This window comes from Orycteropus afer, unplaced genomic scaffold (genome assembly GCF_000298275.1).
Source record: "Orycteropus afer afer isolate SDZICR_OR568_19922 unplaced genomic scaffold, OryAfe1.0 scaffold00701, whole genome shotgun sequence".
In the NCBI taxonomy this organism is placed as follows: Eukaryota; Metazoa; Chordata; class Mammalia; order Tubulidentata; family Orycteropodidae; genus Orycteropus; species Orycteropus afer.
In genome coordinates, this window is record NW_006922288.1 from 299,794 (window position 1) to 313,723 (window position 13,930).

The 13,930-nt window shown below is 37.2% G+C and overlaps 1 protein-coding gene across 1 annotated transcript; it reads left to right on the top strand.

Annotated features, from left to right (window-relative positions):
• The first annotated feature begins 10,144 nt into the window (after positions 1 to 10,144).
• LOC103211158 (olfactory receptor 2G3-like) lies at positions 10,145 to 11,631 on the top strand. The gene is made up of 2 exons (XM_007957076.2): positions 10,145 to 11,088; positions 11,601 to 11,631. Exons 1-2 carry the CDS (start codon positions 10,145 to 10,147, stop codon positions 11,629 to 11,631), a joined length of 975 nt encoding a protein of 324 aa, XP_007955267.2.
• Positions 11,632 to 13,930: the final 2,299 nt, after the last annotated feature.

Below are 13,930 nucleotides of genomic sequence, written 5' to 3' on the forward strand. Positions count from 1 at the left end.
ACGACTCAATGGCACTTAACAACAACAACAACAACAACAAAGAATTGACTCTTTTGAGTTGTGGTGTTGGTGAAGAATACTGAAAGTACCATGGACTGCCAGAAGAACTAACAAATCTGTCCTAGACGAAGCACAGATGGAATGCTCCTCGCAAGCAAGAATGGCCAGACTTCGTCTCACCTAATTTGGTCATGTTGTCAGAAGGGACCATTTCCTGCAGATGGATTAAATGGTTGGTAAAGTGGAGGATCAGCAAAAAAGAGGAAGATCCTAAAGAGATGGATTGACACAGTGGCTGCATTGATGACTCAGGTATAGCAGGGATTGTAGGACTGGCACATGATCAAGCAGTGTTTCATTCTGTTGTGCATGAGGTTGCTATGAGTTGGAGTTGACTCAGTGGCAGGTAACTGCAGGAACAACCATGCTGTGAGATACTCCTTTAGTAGTGGTGGCTTCTCCTGTTTGCTCCAGCTCCCGTGGGAGAGCTACTATAGTCCTGCTTTCTCCCAAGTGATCCTAGTCTTTTTACTCTTTTTCTTCTCCAGTCCAGGGATGATATTAGTTTATGTTTCTAATCTCAGGGTTAATTTACATTCCACTTCTGGCTTCTCAGCTCCCTCATCACTGATGTAATCAACATTATACCCCTATTGCAAATACTCAGGAAATAATAAATAACTTGTAGTTGGCTTCTTATGAAACATTTTAATCCTATTGTGGGGGAAAATCCCTAGCAAATTCAAGGCATATTCCCACTAAGGGCTGAGAGACCAAAGAAATGACCTGGAGCCATATTCTGTGACATGGATTTATTGGGACTGACATACAGGGAGCTCAATGGCAGCAGAATGGACAAACAGAGAGAGAGAGACAAAACCGCACTGCCTTAAGGCTACATGTGATTTTTTTTGTACTAAAAGTACATGAAAGGGTTTCCTTGCCAGGACTCACATGACCTTAGACTCTCATTCCTGCATGCCCATGTTCCAGAAAGTAGAGTTTTGAGTCCAGGTGTCTTTGTATATCTCTTGGGGCTGTCTCAAGGCCTGGTTTACAGCCACACATGTCCACTAAAACAATAATCACAATGAGTTAGCCTGATAAACCCCTTCAGTGCCTTTATCAGGAACACTGCCATTTTTAGGTATGTACAGTGTTTACCCTACACACAGTCTCATCATTAATAATACCTATTTTCTATTACAAGTTTTCAAAGAATACAAATCCTTAATCAAATGTAATGATTTTCTTAGTTGCACTTATATAACATTAAAACAATTGTGATGAAGAAATTGAAGATTTTTACCAGCTTCTGCAGTATGAATGTGATGAAATATACGATCAAGATACATCGACAATTGCTGTTGATTGCAATGCAGAACTTGGAAATAAAGAAGGATAGGTATTCAGAAAATATGTCCTTCATGATAGAAATGATGCCAGAGATTGTATCATAGATTTTTGCAAGACCAACCACTTACTCATTGCAAATACCTTTTTTTTTCTTTTTTATTGTGATTTGTGTGAAATTTTATAGCAAATTCCTTTTTCATACAACAATTCATGAATATTTTGTTTCATCATATTGATTGCAATCCCAATAATGTAACAGCTCTCTTCTCACTTCCTCTCTGTGGTTAACTTTTCCCTGTCTCCTTCTTTCCTATATATTCCTGCCCTCTGAGCTAAGTCCCTGTGCAAATAATGCCCTTCTGATCCCATGGTTGGGAGCTCTGGTGGTGTATTGCCTAAGGCATTTGACTGCTACCAGAAGGCTGAAGATTCAGACCCAACAGCCACTCCTCAGAAGGAAGATCAGACAATCTACTTCCATAGTGATACTGCCTTGGAAACCCAAAGAGAGATCACAATGAGTCAGATCCCTTACTGTTATTGTGTTGCTCAGTCATTTTTGGTATATTGTCTTTCCCTTCACCCAAATCAATAATTGTTTCTTCTTATTGTAGTAGTTATGTGTCAACTTGGCTGGGCTGGTTTTGATTGGTTGGGCAGCTAGATGTAGTTATTCCCCATGATGAGACTGGTAATCAACTCCATGGTAGAATCTACTGGAGCAGTTGAGTAACTGCCTGAGGGATATGGTCTGCTTCCAGTATATAAGACAGCTTTCAGAAAAATATCTGAGCTTTCTGGCATGCTTGGAACCTGTGTTTAGTCAAGTCTTCATCTCAATGGCCTGCCATGCTGGCGCTGTAGATCCTGGAACGGTTAATGGGCTTGAACTAGTGACCTGCTATGTTTCAAAGAAAGAGACTGTGCCATTTTGCTTGTTGAGTATGGATCTGTCAGAATCATCAGCCAGCAGCTACCTGAGTTAACAGATGGCTCCAGTTCCAGTGGGCCAAGAAAAAGAGGCAGACCTGAAGCCCAAGGTTGAGGGGCCTTCCAGCCCTATAACTGCCACTTTGAATTCAGACTTCTAGCTTCCTAAACTGTAAGAGAATAAATTCCCATATGTAAAAGCCACCCATCTGTGGTATTTTATGTTAGAGCTACACTACAAAACCAAAACACCTACTTAGTAATTTTCCTTCCCCACCCCTCCCACCCCTGGTAACCAACAAAGAAAGTAATCTTCCATATGTAAACATCAACAGATGAATATATAACCAAACTGTGGGGCATACACACAATAGAATACTATGCAACATTAAAGAATAATAAGCAAATTAACTCATAATATGGATGATCGTGGAGGACATTATGCTGAGTGAAATAAGTCAATCACAGAAGGACAAATATTATATGAGTCCATTACTGGAAAACATCACAGAAAGGTTTACACAGGGAAGGAAATTTTCTTTGTTGGTTATTAGGGATGGGAGGAGAGGGAAAGCAAGGAAAAATAGATGGCTAATTAAGAGACAGTTTCAATATGCATGAAGATATTTAAAATGTAAATAAAGAGAGATTAGCTATTAGTTGATAGTTTCTGAAACTATGTTATGGGCACATGGGGGTTCCTTGTGCTACTCTTTTTTTTTTCTATTTGAAATATTTTGTAGTAATAATAATAATAATAAAGATAGGAAAGAAAGAAAAGACAAAAATGGATGCCAGAGAGACTTGGCAAATAGAGCAACTAAAGCAAACAAAAGAAATAATGAAGTATAAGAGTTGAATAGATGATTTCAAGTATAAGAACTGAATAGAACATGCTTGGAATTTCTCAAACTGCAAGAAATGAAGGATAACTTCAAGTCTCAAATTGCAATATTGAAGGATTCTATGGGCAAAATATTGATGGATGCTTGTTGTTGTTGTCATGTGCCATCGAGTGGGACCCAACTCATAATGACCCCTCCTTGGGTTTCCAAGGCAGTATCACTACGGAAGTAGATTGCCCAACCTTTCTTCTGAGGAATGGATGGTGGGTTTGAACTGCCAGCCTTCTAGTTAGCAGTCAAATGCCTTAGGCACTATGCCACCAGAGCTCCAGGAAGCACCAAAGAAGATGGAAGGAATACTCACATTCACTTTCCCTAAAAAATTGGTTGATGTTTAACCATTTCAGAAGGTAGTATATGATCAAGAACTGATGATATTGAAGGAAGAAGTTCAAACTACACTAAATACATTGATGGGGAAAAAAAGGGGTGGGGAGGGTTTCTCAGATTTGGCTTAATACCAAATGACATGTCTCAACAAATAGATGGAGGTCTGGAAGCATTAATTCATGAATACCAAAAAATTTGAAAGACAGCTACCTCGTCAATCTACCAGAAGAGGTCCATATTTGTGCCCATTACAAAGAAAGGTGATGCAACAGAAGGCAGAAATTATAAAACAATATCATTAATGCTATAGGAAAATAAAATTTTGCAGAAGATAGTTCAAAACCTGTTGCAGCAGTCCACTGACAGAGAACTGCCAATAATTCAAGCCAGGTTCATAAGAGCACATGAAACAGGAGATACCATTATTGATGTCAGATGGATCTTGGCTGAAAGCACAGAATACCAGAAAGATATTTACCTATGTTTTGCTGACTATAAAAAGGTATTTGTGGATCATAACACATTTTGGATATTATTGAAAACAATGGGAATTCCAGAACACTTAATTTTGCTCATGAGGAACCTGCATAGAACAAGAGACAGTTGTTCAAACAAAGCAAGAGGATACTGCATGGTTTATAATCAAGAGAGGTGTTCATCAAGGTTGTATCCTTTAAAGACACTTTTTCAATATGTATGCTGAGCAAGTATTCTGAGAAGCTGTACTATAGGCAGAAGAATAAGGCATCAGGATTGGAAGAAGACTCATTAACAACCTGTGACATGCAAATGACACACCTTGCTTGCTGAAAGTGAAGAGGACTTAAAGCATCTATGGATGAAGATCCAAGCTACAGCCTCCAGTATGGATTACTCCTCAACATAGAAAAAACAAAAACCCTCCCAACTGGACCAATAAGCAACATCACGTTAAATGGAAAAAAGATTGAAGTTGTCAAGGATTTCATTTTTCTTGAATACACAATCAATGTCAATGGAAACAGCAGTCAAGAAATCCAAGGATGTATAACATTGGAAAATCTGATGCAAAGATGTGGTTAAAATGTTAAAGTGCAAAGATGCCACTTTGAAGACTGAAGTGTGCCCGACCCAAGCCAGGGACTTTTCAATAGCCTTATATGCATGTGAGAGCTGGACAATGAATAAGGAAGACCTCAGAAGAACTGAAATGTGGTGTTGGTGAAGAATATTGAATGTACCACGGACTGCTAGAAGAGTGAACAAACTTGTCTTGGAGGAAGTATGGCCAGAACGCTCCTTAGAGGTGAGAACAGCCAGACCTCTTTTCTCATACTTTGGTCATGTGGTCAGAAGGGACCAATGCCTGAAGAAGGATATTATGCTTGGTGAAGTAGTGAGTCAATGAAAAAGGGGAAGACCTCAACAAGATGGATTGATGCAGTGGCTGTGATGATGGGCTCAAGCACAGCAAGGACTGTGGGGAAGGCGCAGGACTGGGCAGTGTTTATTCTGTTGCACAGAGGGTTGCTATGGGTCAAAAACGACTCGTGAGCACCTAACGACAACAGTGTACAACTGAAAGGATTAAAAAAACAAAAAGCACATTGTTGGGAGAAATTATGAAAATTAATTTATCCTTGGCACATTGTTCAAGGGAAAATAAAAGAAATAAAGCTCAAGCAACCAATATCAGTAATTAAAATGAAACATCATTATATATTCTAAATAGAGTAAAAAGATAATAAGGGGATAGTATGAAAAATCTTTGCACATTTTGTAAGAGGAACACATTTCCTTACATTTTGGGGACAGTGAGGCAGATTCGGAGAAAGAATGAGTTTGTAGACTGGCAGGAGTGTGCATCCATGTGGGGCTGATGCAAACCCTGGAGCTGTGCAAACTAAATCAGGGGGGAGAAGTTTGAAGGAAAGGAAGGGATGTGCAAAGCAGGGTGGGAGGAAATGTGCATACCGTTGGAAGAGACTTTCTAAGGAAGAGGGATGTTGTGCCAGAAAAAAACAAGTCTTCCCAGGAATTCAGCTCAGGAGGAATTATGAAGCTTTTTGACTGATATTAATATAGTCAAATCAATCAATCCTTTTCTTTGTAGTTTAAGATTTCTATAACTTATTTGCCACTGTTCATTTGTCAGTTTGTCATAGTATGGTGGCTTGCATGTTGCTATGATGCCAGAAACTATGCCCCTGGAATTTCAAATGCCAGCAGAGTTACCCATGGTGGACAAGTTTCAGTGGACCTTCAAGACTAAGACAGATTGGAAAGGACCTGGCAATCTACTTCTGAAGAAACTGGCCAATGAAAACTTATGACTAGCAGTGGGACATTGTTTGATACAGTGTGAGAAGATGAATCTCACAGTTTGGAAGGCACTCAGATACATACTGGCTATAACCTTGTGATCAAACATAGCAATTATTTTTAGGGTGGTACAGGAAAAGACAGTATTTGATTCTATTGTACATAGGATCAGCAGAAATTAGAACTGACTTGACAGAACCTAACAACAACAGGAAAGAACTTATTTAAGAAATCATTGCCTTGATAAGACTATGAAGATGTTGTTTTTCCTTTCATAGCTGGGTCTCAATTATTTGGAAGGATGTTTGTGGATGATGTGACATAGTGATCACATTTCATTTATTCCACTTGAGAAATTAATTATTGCAACACTATGTATTGAAAAATTTCTTTGTTCATTGACTTGCAATGCCAGCTTTGTTTTTGACAAAGGGTCCATATGTATTTGGTCTGTTATTGATGCTATTAGTCTACATATTTCTCCTTGTACAAATACCACACTTCCTTATATACTTAAGATTTATATTGTATCTTGATAGACAGTAGGGAAGGTCTTCATATCTTGTCTTTTTTCTTCAGGAATGTTCTTGGTATTGTTGGTGTTTTACATTTCTATATAAATTTTTTAATGATCTTACTGATTCCCACAAAAAAATCCTGTTAAAATTTTAATTGAGATGATTCTAAACATGGCGATAAAAGATAGACATAAAAGGTATAATTTATATTTCTATAATTTTGAATCTTGCAATCCAAAAGTAATTGTCATCTTCCAATTATTTGTCTTTTTAAAATTCTCAGTAATATTATGAAAAATGAGTAGGTATACTATACATCTTTTTAAATATTTTTCTAGTATTTTATTTATTAATGCTATTCTAAGTATATTTATAAAATAATAGTTTTCCAGTATTACTGATATATAAAAATGCAATTGAATTTTCCATGTTGACCACATAAAAAAATGCTTAATTCAAATAGTTTTTATCTTGATCCCAAAATAAAATAAGCCATCTTGAAACATACATTAACTAACAGATGGCTTGAGTCTAGAATATTTTAAAATTCCCAGCCTATCAATTAGAGAAAAAGCCTAGGCTCCTGGACAGGTCTCCATACAAGAGATCTCTAAATGAATTATCAACTTATGAGAATCTGGTTAATCTCACAATGAGATTCCTAAGACATACCATCAGAATGGCTAAAGTTGAAAAGACATAAAATACTAAGTGTATGCATAAATGTGGAGTAATTGGAATGCACATTTTTTGTACGAGTGTGAGTTGGTACAACTACTATGACACATTGGTAGTATTTACTAAAATTGAACAGGTGCATACTCTATGGCAGAGAATACCAATCCAAGGCAAATCCCAAGACAAATCTCTACATAAGTTCTCTTACTCACTAAAAGACATACAAAAATATTCATAACAGCATTATTTATAAAAGACAAAAATTAGAAGCAACCCAAATGTCCATCAACTCTACAATGGATAAATTATGTCATGGTCATAAAATAAAATACAATGAATGCAGTAATAAAGGTTGTACTCCATTGTGACACCATGAATGAATCTCAAACTCATGTTCAGAGAATACAGGCAGAAACAAGATAAACAATGCTGCAGGATCATTTGTAAGTAGTTCACAAACAATGAAAAAAATGGTTACATGAGGGACAGGAAAAAGTATTATATAGAAAGGGATTTATGGATTCTTCTAGAGTGTTCCTTATGTTTCATTTCTTGATTAACTGTTTCACTTTGTAATAATTCATCAGTTTATAAACTCTTTGCCTTTTTGTATGTAAGATCATTTATTTTTAAAAAAATTATAGCTCCTCATAAAACTTCAGATTATCTTATGGCAGAAACAAGAAAACAACTCGACTTTAGGGGAATAGAAGAACAGAATTTAGATGTCATTGCAATTTTGCCTAGATCTAACTAATACTGAAAGAGCAGAGAGGCAAAAACAACTCCTTTAGAATTATCTCCTGGGACAATTCATCTTTGGGAAGTACGACACCTGATATTAATATTAATCTCCATGATGTGCGAACTCAGTCCCTAAGTTCAGGGTCCTGTGCCCTTTGCAGTCTCTTTGGAGTTGATGATCTTCAGGGATCTCCACTTAAATAAAGACCCCTCCATTCAGCACACAAGCACTGACCTGTCATTTCAAGGTATAGCAGTTTGCACTTAATGGCTGAAATATCCTTTTCATATTCAAATGCGGTTATCAGTATATAAAAACTTCTTTTCATGCCTCCATTTTATACCCACACCAGTATGATTTGTCATGCCTCTGATTCTTTTAACAATAAATTGAGATTATGTTTTAAAATCTGATGTTAATCTAGGTCAGCGAGACAATATGGTACACAGGTTTAAATTTTGTTTTCTAGTGAAATAAAATGCTTCCACAAGCTTGAAATGAACATACTCTCATAAAGAAGGAACCAGTTCATGACTGTGAATTGACCTTACATGGCATTTTTTCTGGAATGGGTAAAGTTGCAAATGGCAAGCTTCATTAAAGAGAGTAGGAGAGAGACATGAGTCTTCCTTTATATTATTCTTTTGGCAGGAAAAAAAAAAAGAATATGTTTTAGGGTACCATAGCTAAATGGATAGAAATTGATAGTGAATGAATGGAAAAAAAGTTATTGTATGGATGTGTGTATTTGTCTTTGTGTGTATAGACACATATGGATATAATTGTGAGTGCATTTGGTAGAATTTGAAAAAAAATATAAACTAGTTTTTTCTCTAAGATCCCTTTCATAATCTCTTTTTACTACATTACTCTCCTTACACTATTTTGAAGGACCCCTCCTGGTGTAACAGTTAAAGTGCTTGGCTATTAACTGCAAAGTTGACAGTTCAAATCCACCAGCAGCTCTGTGGAAGAAAAGATCTGGTGAACTGCTTCCATAAAGATTACAGCCTAGGAAACCCTATGGGCCAGTTCTCTGTTCCATAGGCTACTTTGAGTTGGAAATGACTCCACAGCACACAATTGCACCAACTCCATTTGAGGGAGTACGAATGACCTCATACTATTACTAGATGTCTAAACCTTTACTTGACCCTTCCCTTGACCTCATTTCATTTCCACTGAATTCTACTTAGTATATTTTTTACATAAAAACTTAAACTAATATAAGGGACTAATTGTTAAGAATTGTCTAATATATTTTATTTCCATGATGATTTTCAACAAGTAATTTAACAATTTCAGGATATGCAATTATTAGGATAGAATTTTAAGACCTGAATTATTTTTGTTAATGATATGTAGAAAATATCTATTTGTCCTAATATGAGGTACATTTATGGTCTTAGGGTGTATTCTTTGTGTCAGTGAACATATTTATAAACGTGCACTTTTAAAGATGATTGGACTTGTACAAGCCCATTAAGAGTCTCGGTACTTTTAATCTTCTAGAAGGTAAAACTCTGGGTGGGTTTGATGAACATTGGAACAGCCTCTTTCATCCAACTAAAATTACTTCCTTTCCCTGACACTCATTCACTCCATTCAGATACAACATGCCCTTCATTCAACCCAAAGGGTTATTCTGAATGCATGACATGGATTTCTATCACTAGTAAGCTGGTGGAATAAATGAGTTAATGAATTCGTAAAGGAAACACATTTTTTTATATTATGTATGTGCATAATGATTATACATTGCAATGTTTAGATACAATTGTTTATATTGTTAAGTTCAATAGACAAATGTTTGCCATTACATAGGGAAAAAAATAATGCTCTCTGTAGTCTCTAGCAGCTGGCTGTCATTCATATAAGGAACATCTTTGAAACAAGTTCCCATCTCAAAATTTATGGTTGAAGAATGGAAATCATTATATATATTACTCACATGTACTGAATATCTATATTACTGAGTTCCCCCATTTAATTTGAATGACTTGTCATAAGCCATAAATTAATTACAAATATTTTATTCCTCTGGCCTTCTCTTTTTCATCTCCTTTTTGTTGTGTTGTACGTGTGTGTGTGAGAGAGAGAGAGAGAGAGAGAAATTATATCTCAGCTTCTAATAGTTATCTTTCAAGAAAATGCTTTGCTTTCATAATTAGACACCATGTGCCTCTCTGTTTTGTGTCTTCTTCTTAACATCGTCTTCTGAAGGAAAATGTGTCAAAATTTATTCTGTGGTTCACTGTGATTTCTCTCAAGGTTAGTATCTCAAACAGTTATTTTAAAGATTGATACTATGACCAAAGGCTAACAATTTTCCTTCTCTCCAAATTCTTAAAATGTTTTCCTCCCTTTTTCTGTGCAGGGCAATGGGAATGACCAATAGCAGTTTCAAAGGAGACATCATCCTGGTGGGCTTCTCTGACCAACCCCAAGTGGAAAAGATACTTTTTGTGGTTATCTTGGTGTCCTACCTCCTTACACTTGTGGGAAATACAGTTATTATTCTGATTTCCTTCACAGACCCCAAACTTAAAACACCCATGTACTTTTTCCTTACTCATCTCTCACTAGTTGATATTTGCTTTAGCACCAGCATTGTCCCCCAGCTGTTGTGGAATCTAAGAGGACCAGCCAAGACCATCACGTTCCCGGGCTGTGCTATCCAGCTCTATGTCTCCCTGTCCTTGGGCTCCACTGAGTGTGTTCTCCTGGCTGTGATGGCTTTTGATCGTTATGCTGCTGTTTGCAAACCCCTCCACTACTCAGCTGTGATGAACCCACGGCTTTGCCAAGCTCTGGCAGGAGTTGCATGGCTGAGTGGAATGGGAAATGCTTTCATTCAGGGTACTGTCACCCTCTGGCTGCCTCGCTGTGGACATCACTGGCTGTACCATTTCTTCTGTGAGGTACCCTCTATGATTAAGCTTGCCTGTGTGGACATCCATGCCAATGAGGTCCAGCTCTTTGTGGCTTCACTGGTCTTGCTCCTTCTGCCCTTATCACTGATATTAATGTCCTATGGCGGTATTGTCAGGGAAATCATCAGGATTGGGTCAGTCCAGGCCTGGAACAAAGCCCTGGGGACATGTGGCTCTCACTTGATGGTAGTGTCTTTCTTCTATGGGACCATCACTGCTGTCTATATCCAACCCAACAGCTCTTATGCCCATACTAAAGGGAAATTCATCTCGCTCTTCTATACAGTAGTGACTCCTACCCTTAATCCTGTCATTTACACGCTAAGAAATAAAGATATGAACGGAGCACTGAGAAGACTACTTCACAGACACTCTTATAAAAAAAAAATGAAGCAAAATACATGGTGGTAAATTTTTATCACAAAAATAAATCCTGAAGATCTTGTACAATGTTTCATTCAAGAACTTTTCCAAAATCTAAGGAATAAATGTGATCCTCCCTCTCCACGTTGCTGTATTTCACTTTTTTCAGAACTTTCTATCCTCTTGGAACTCTTCCCCAGGATTCTTTTGGGCACTATATAAGGCACTGTATTCTCAAAATAACTAACTCTCTGTTATTTATATCATTTCTCCTTCTCTCTCTTCCTGTGCTTTTCTTTGTCCTTCCTTCTCTGTTTACTTCCTTCCTTCCTTCCCCTATTTCTACCTTCTTTTCTTTCATACTATTACTTCATCATTTTCCTTCTTTTACAACATCTGCATGATAGGCTTAACAAACATTTTCATTGTTGTTTCTTCATTATATTCCTCCACATCAATAGTCTAATAATTCCTGAAAACAAATATCTCCAAAGAAAACTTCCTATTTATCACACTAAAAATATTTCATATGGCTTGTAAGGTACGGTGAACAGATTTATCTGAAAAACTGACTTTCAGTCCTACAATTTCCTTTTTTGATCTTGAGTAAGCTTTTATGTAGCTTTTTCTTTTTTGCATTGTTACCTTATGAATTAAATAAAAAACGAATTTTATTCTTATCTTGATTGAAAAATTTAAAAGTTAATGTAAGAAAAGGCATCTGACTGCTAACCAGAAGGCTAGTGGTTCAAATCCACCAGCCCCTCCTTGGAAGGAAAGTTGGGCAATCTACTTCCATACTGATACTGCCTCAAAAATCAAAGGAGGGGTCCCTATGAGTTGGATCTGACTCGACGACAGTGAGTTTGGTTTGGTTTGGTTAAGAAGTGATCATAAATATTAAGTTACAGCCTTTCAATCTTGAACTTATTTGGCTATAGTATTCCCACTACTTTGATCTAATATATTCCCATTACATTCAATTGTATTCAAGAAAAATTCTTACCTCGTCAATAATTAGTTCCCCCCAGCTCGGGTGACATGGTGCCTAAGTCATTTGACTGCTAACCAGAGGCTGGTGGTTCAAACCCACCAGCCACTCTGAGGAAGGAAGATTGGGCAATCCACTTCAGTAGAGATACCTCCTGGGAAACCCAACTAAGGGTTGCTCTGAGTCAGAACTGACTAGATGGCAGTGAAAGCAAAAGCAAATATGTTTGTATCTAAATGGGGGGGGGGGAATCACCTGAAAATAGGGGGAAGAGAATTAATCTTTGTTCCATCTTTGTAATGTGTAAAACCATTTTCTATACTCACTATAGAAAGTGAAGCACATTTTCATATACTGGTAGTAACAGAGTAATGTTATGTAATGATGGTGGTGTAATTTCCAAAAGGTCAAATACCATAGAGTTATGGTAAAGAGTCACATGTGACGTGAAGATATAGGACTCTACATCCTGTCTTCCTAATTTACTTACCAGCAGGGAGCTCTGGTAATGTAGTGCCTAAGGCACTTAATTGCTAACCAGAAGGCTGGTGGTTCAAACCCACCAGCCACTTCTCAGAAGGAAAGTTGGGCAATCTACTTCCGTAGTGATACTTCCTTGGAAGTATCACTAGCAGGGTTGCTATTGGTCAGGTCCTGACTCCATAACACATAACAACAACAACAACAACATAATCATAGGAAAGTTATTTAACCTCTTTGAACCTCTGTTTCTCCCTATTTAAAATGAGGAGTGCCCCCTCCCACCACCAAAGGTTTATAGTGTATATTCTAGGAGATAGTTAAAAGTCATAAAGAAAGAATTCAATAAATGTCAGTTATTTTTATTATATTCTCTTGATTTTTTAAATAAATATGAAGTAGGACTCCTGGAGGCGCAGTAGTTAAGTGCTCAGCAGCTAACTGGAAGGTAAATGGTTCAAATTTAACAGCTGCTTTGCAGAAGGAAGTTGTGACAGTCTGTTTCTGTAAAGATTTACAGCTTTTGAAGTCCTATGGAGCAGTTCTGTTCTGTTGTATAGGGTCGCTATGAGTCAAAATCAACTTGATGGCAATTAATTTTTTTTTTTTGAAGTATGTTGTCATATGGTGGACCCTTGATAGCAAATCTCTCCTACCAAGAGATGCCTTGAAAGGAAAGACTGACAATCTACTTCCAAAAGGCCACAGCCTTGAAAACTCTATGGAGTGCAGTTCTACTCTGCACTCATTGAGTCACCAGGAGATCATGAGTCAGAATCTACACCACAGCAAGTTGTTTTTTGTTTTCCAAAGTTCACTTGAGAAGAAAGACCTGATAATATATTTCAGAAAACAGCTAAGAAAACCCTGTGGATCACATAGTCTAATGCCAAAAGTTTAGGAGGATGGTGCAAGACCAGGCAGTGTTTTTTCGTGTTGTGCATTGAGTCCCCATTAGTTGGGTGTGACTCTATAGAAGCTAACAAAAACAATTTTACTTGTGATAATCAAATGAGTCCCTTTTGGTGCCTGGCCAAATATGTTTCCTAGTTGTTTGATTCAAATACATTATTTTTCATAAACAAGCCAATACTAATTATTCTACTGTGGTCTAATTATTTTTAACTCAACTATAATATTTGACTTTTGCTTTGATTTCTGTGCTTTCCCATTCCCGGAGTCTAAAGGAAAATGTATTCTTCCCCTTAATATAGAGCTTAAAGTCTTAACAAATATATCCTTATCAAAACATGAAGCTTGCTCCAATTTTATTCATATTGTTTACCTCCCACCAACTGGATTCACCTGTTATTACCCAAATGAGATGAGAATTCAATTGCCAAAGTTGTTCTGAAAAGTTGTACCAGCATGATCCATTACTCACCTGTATCATCATCCAC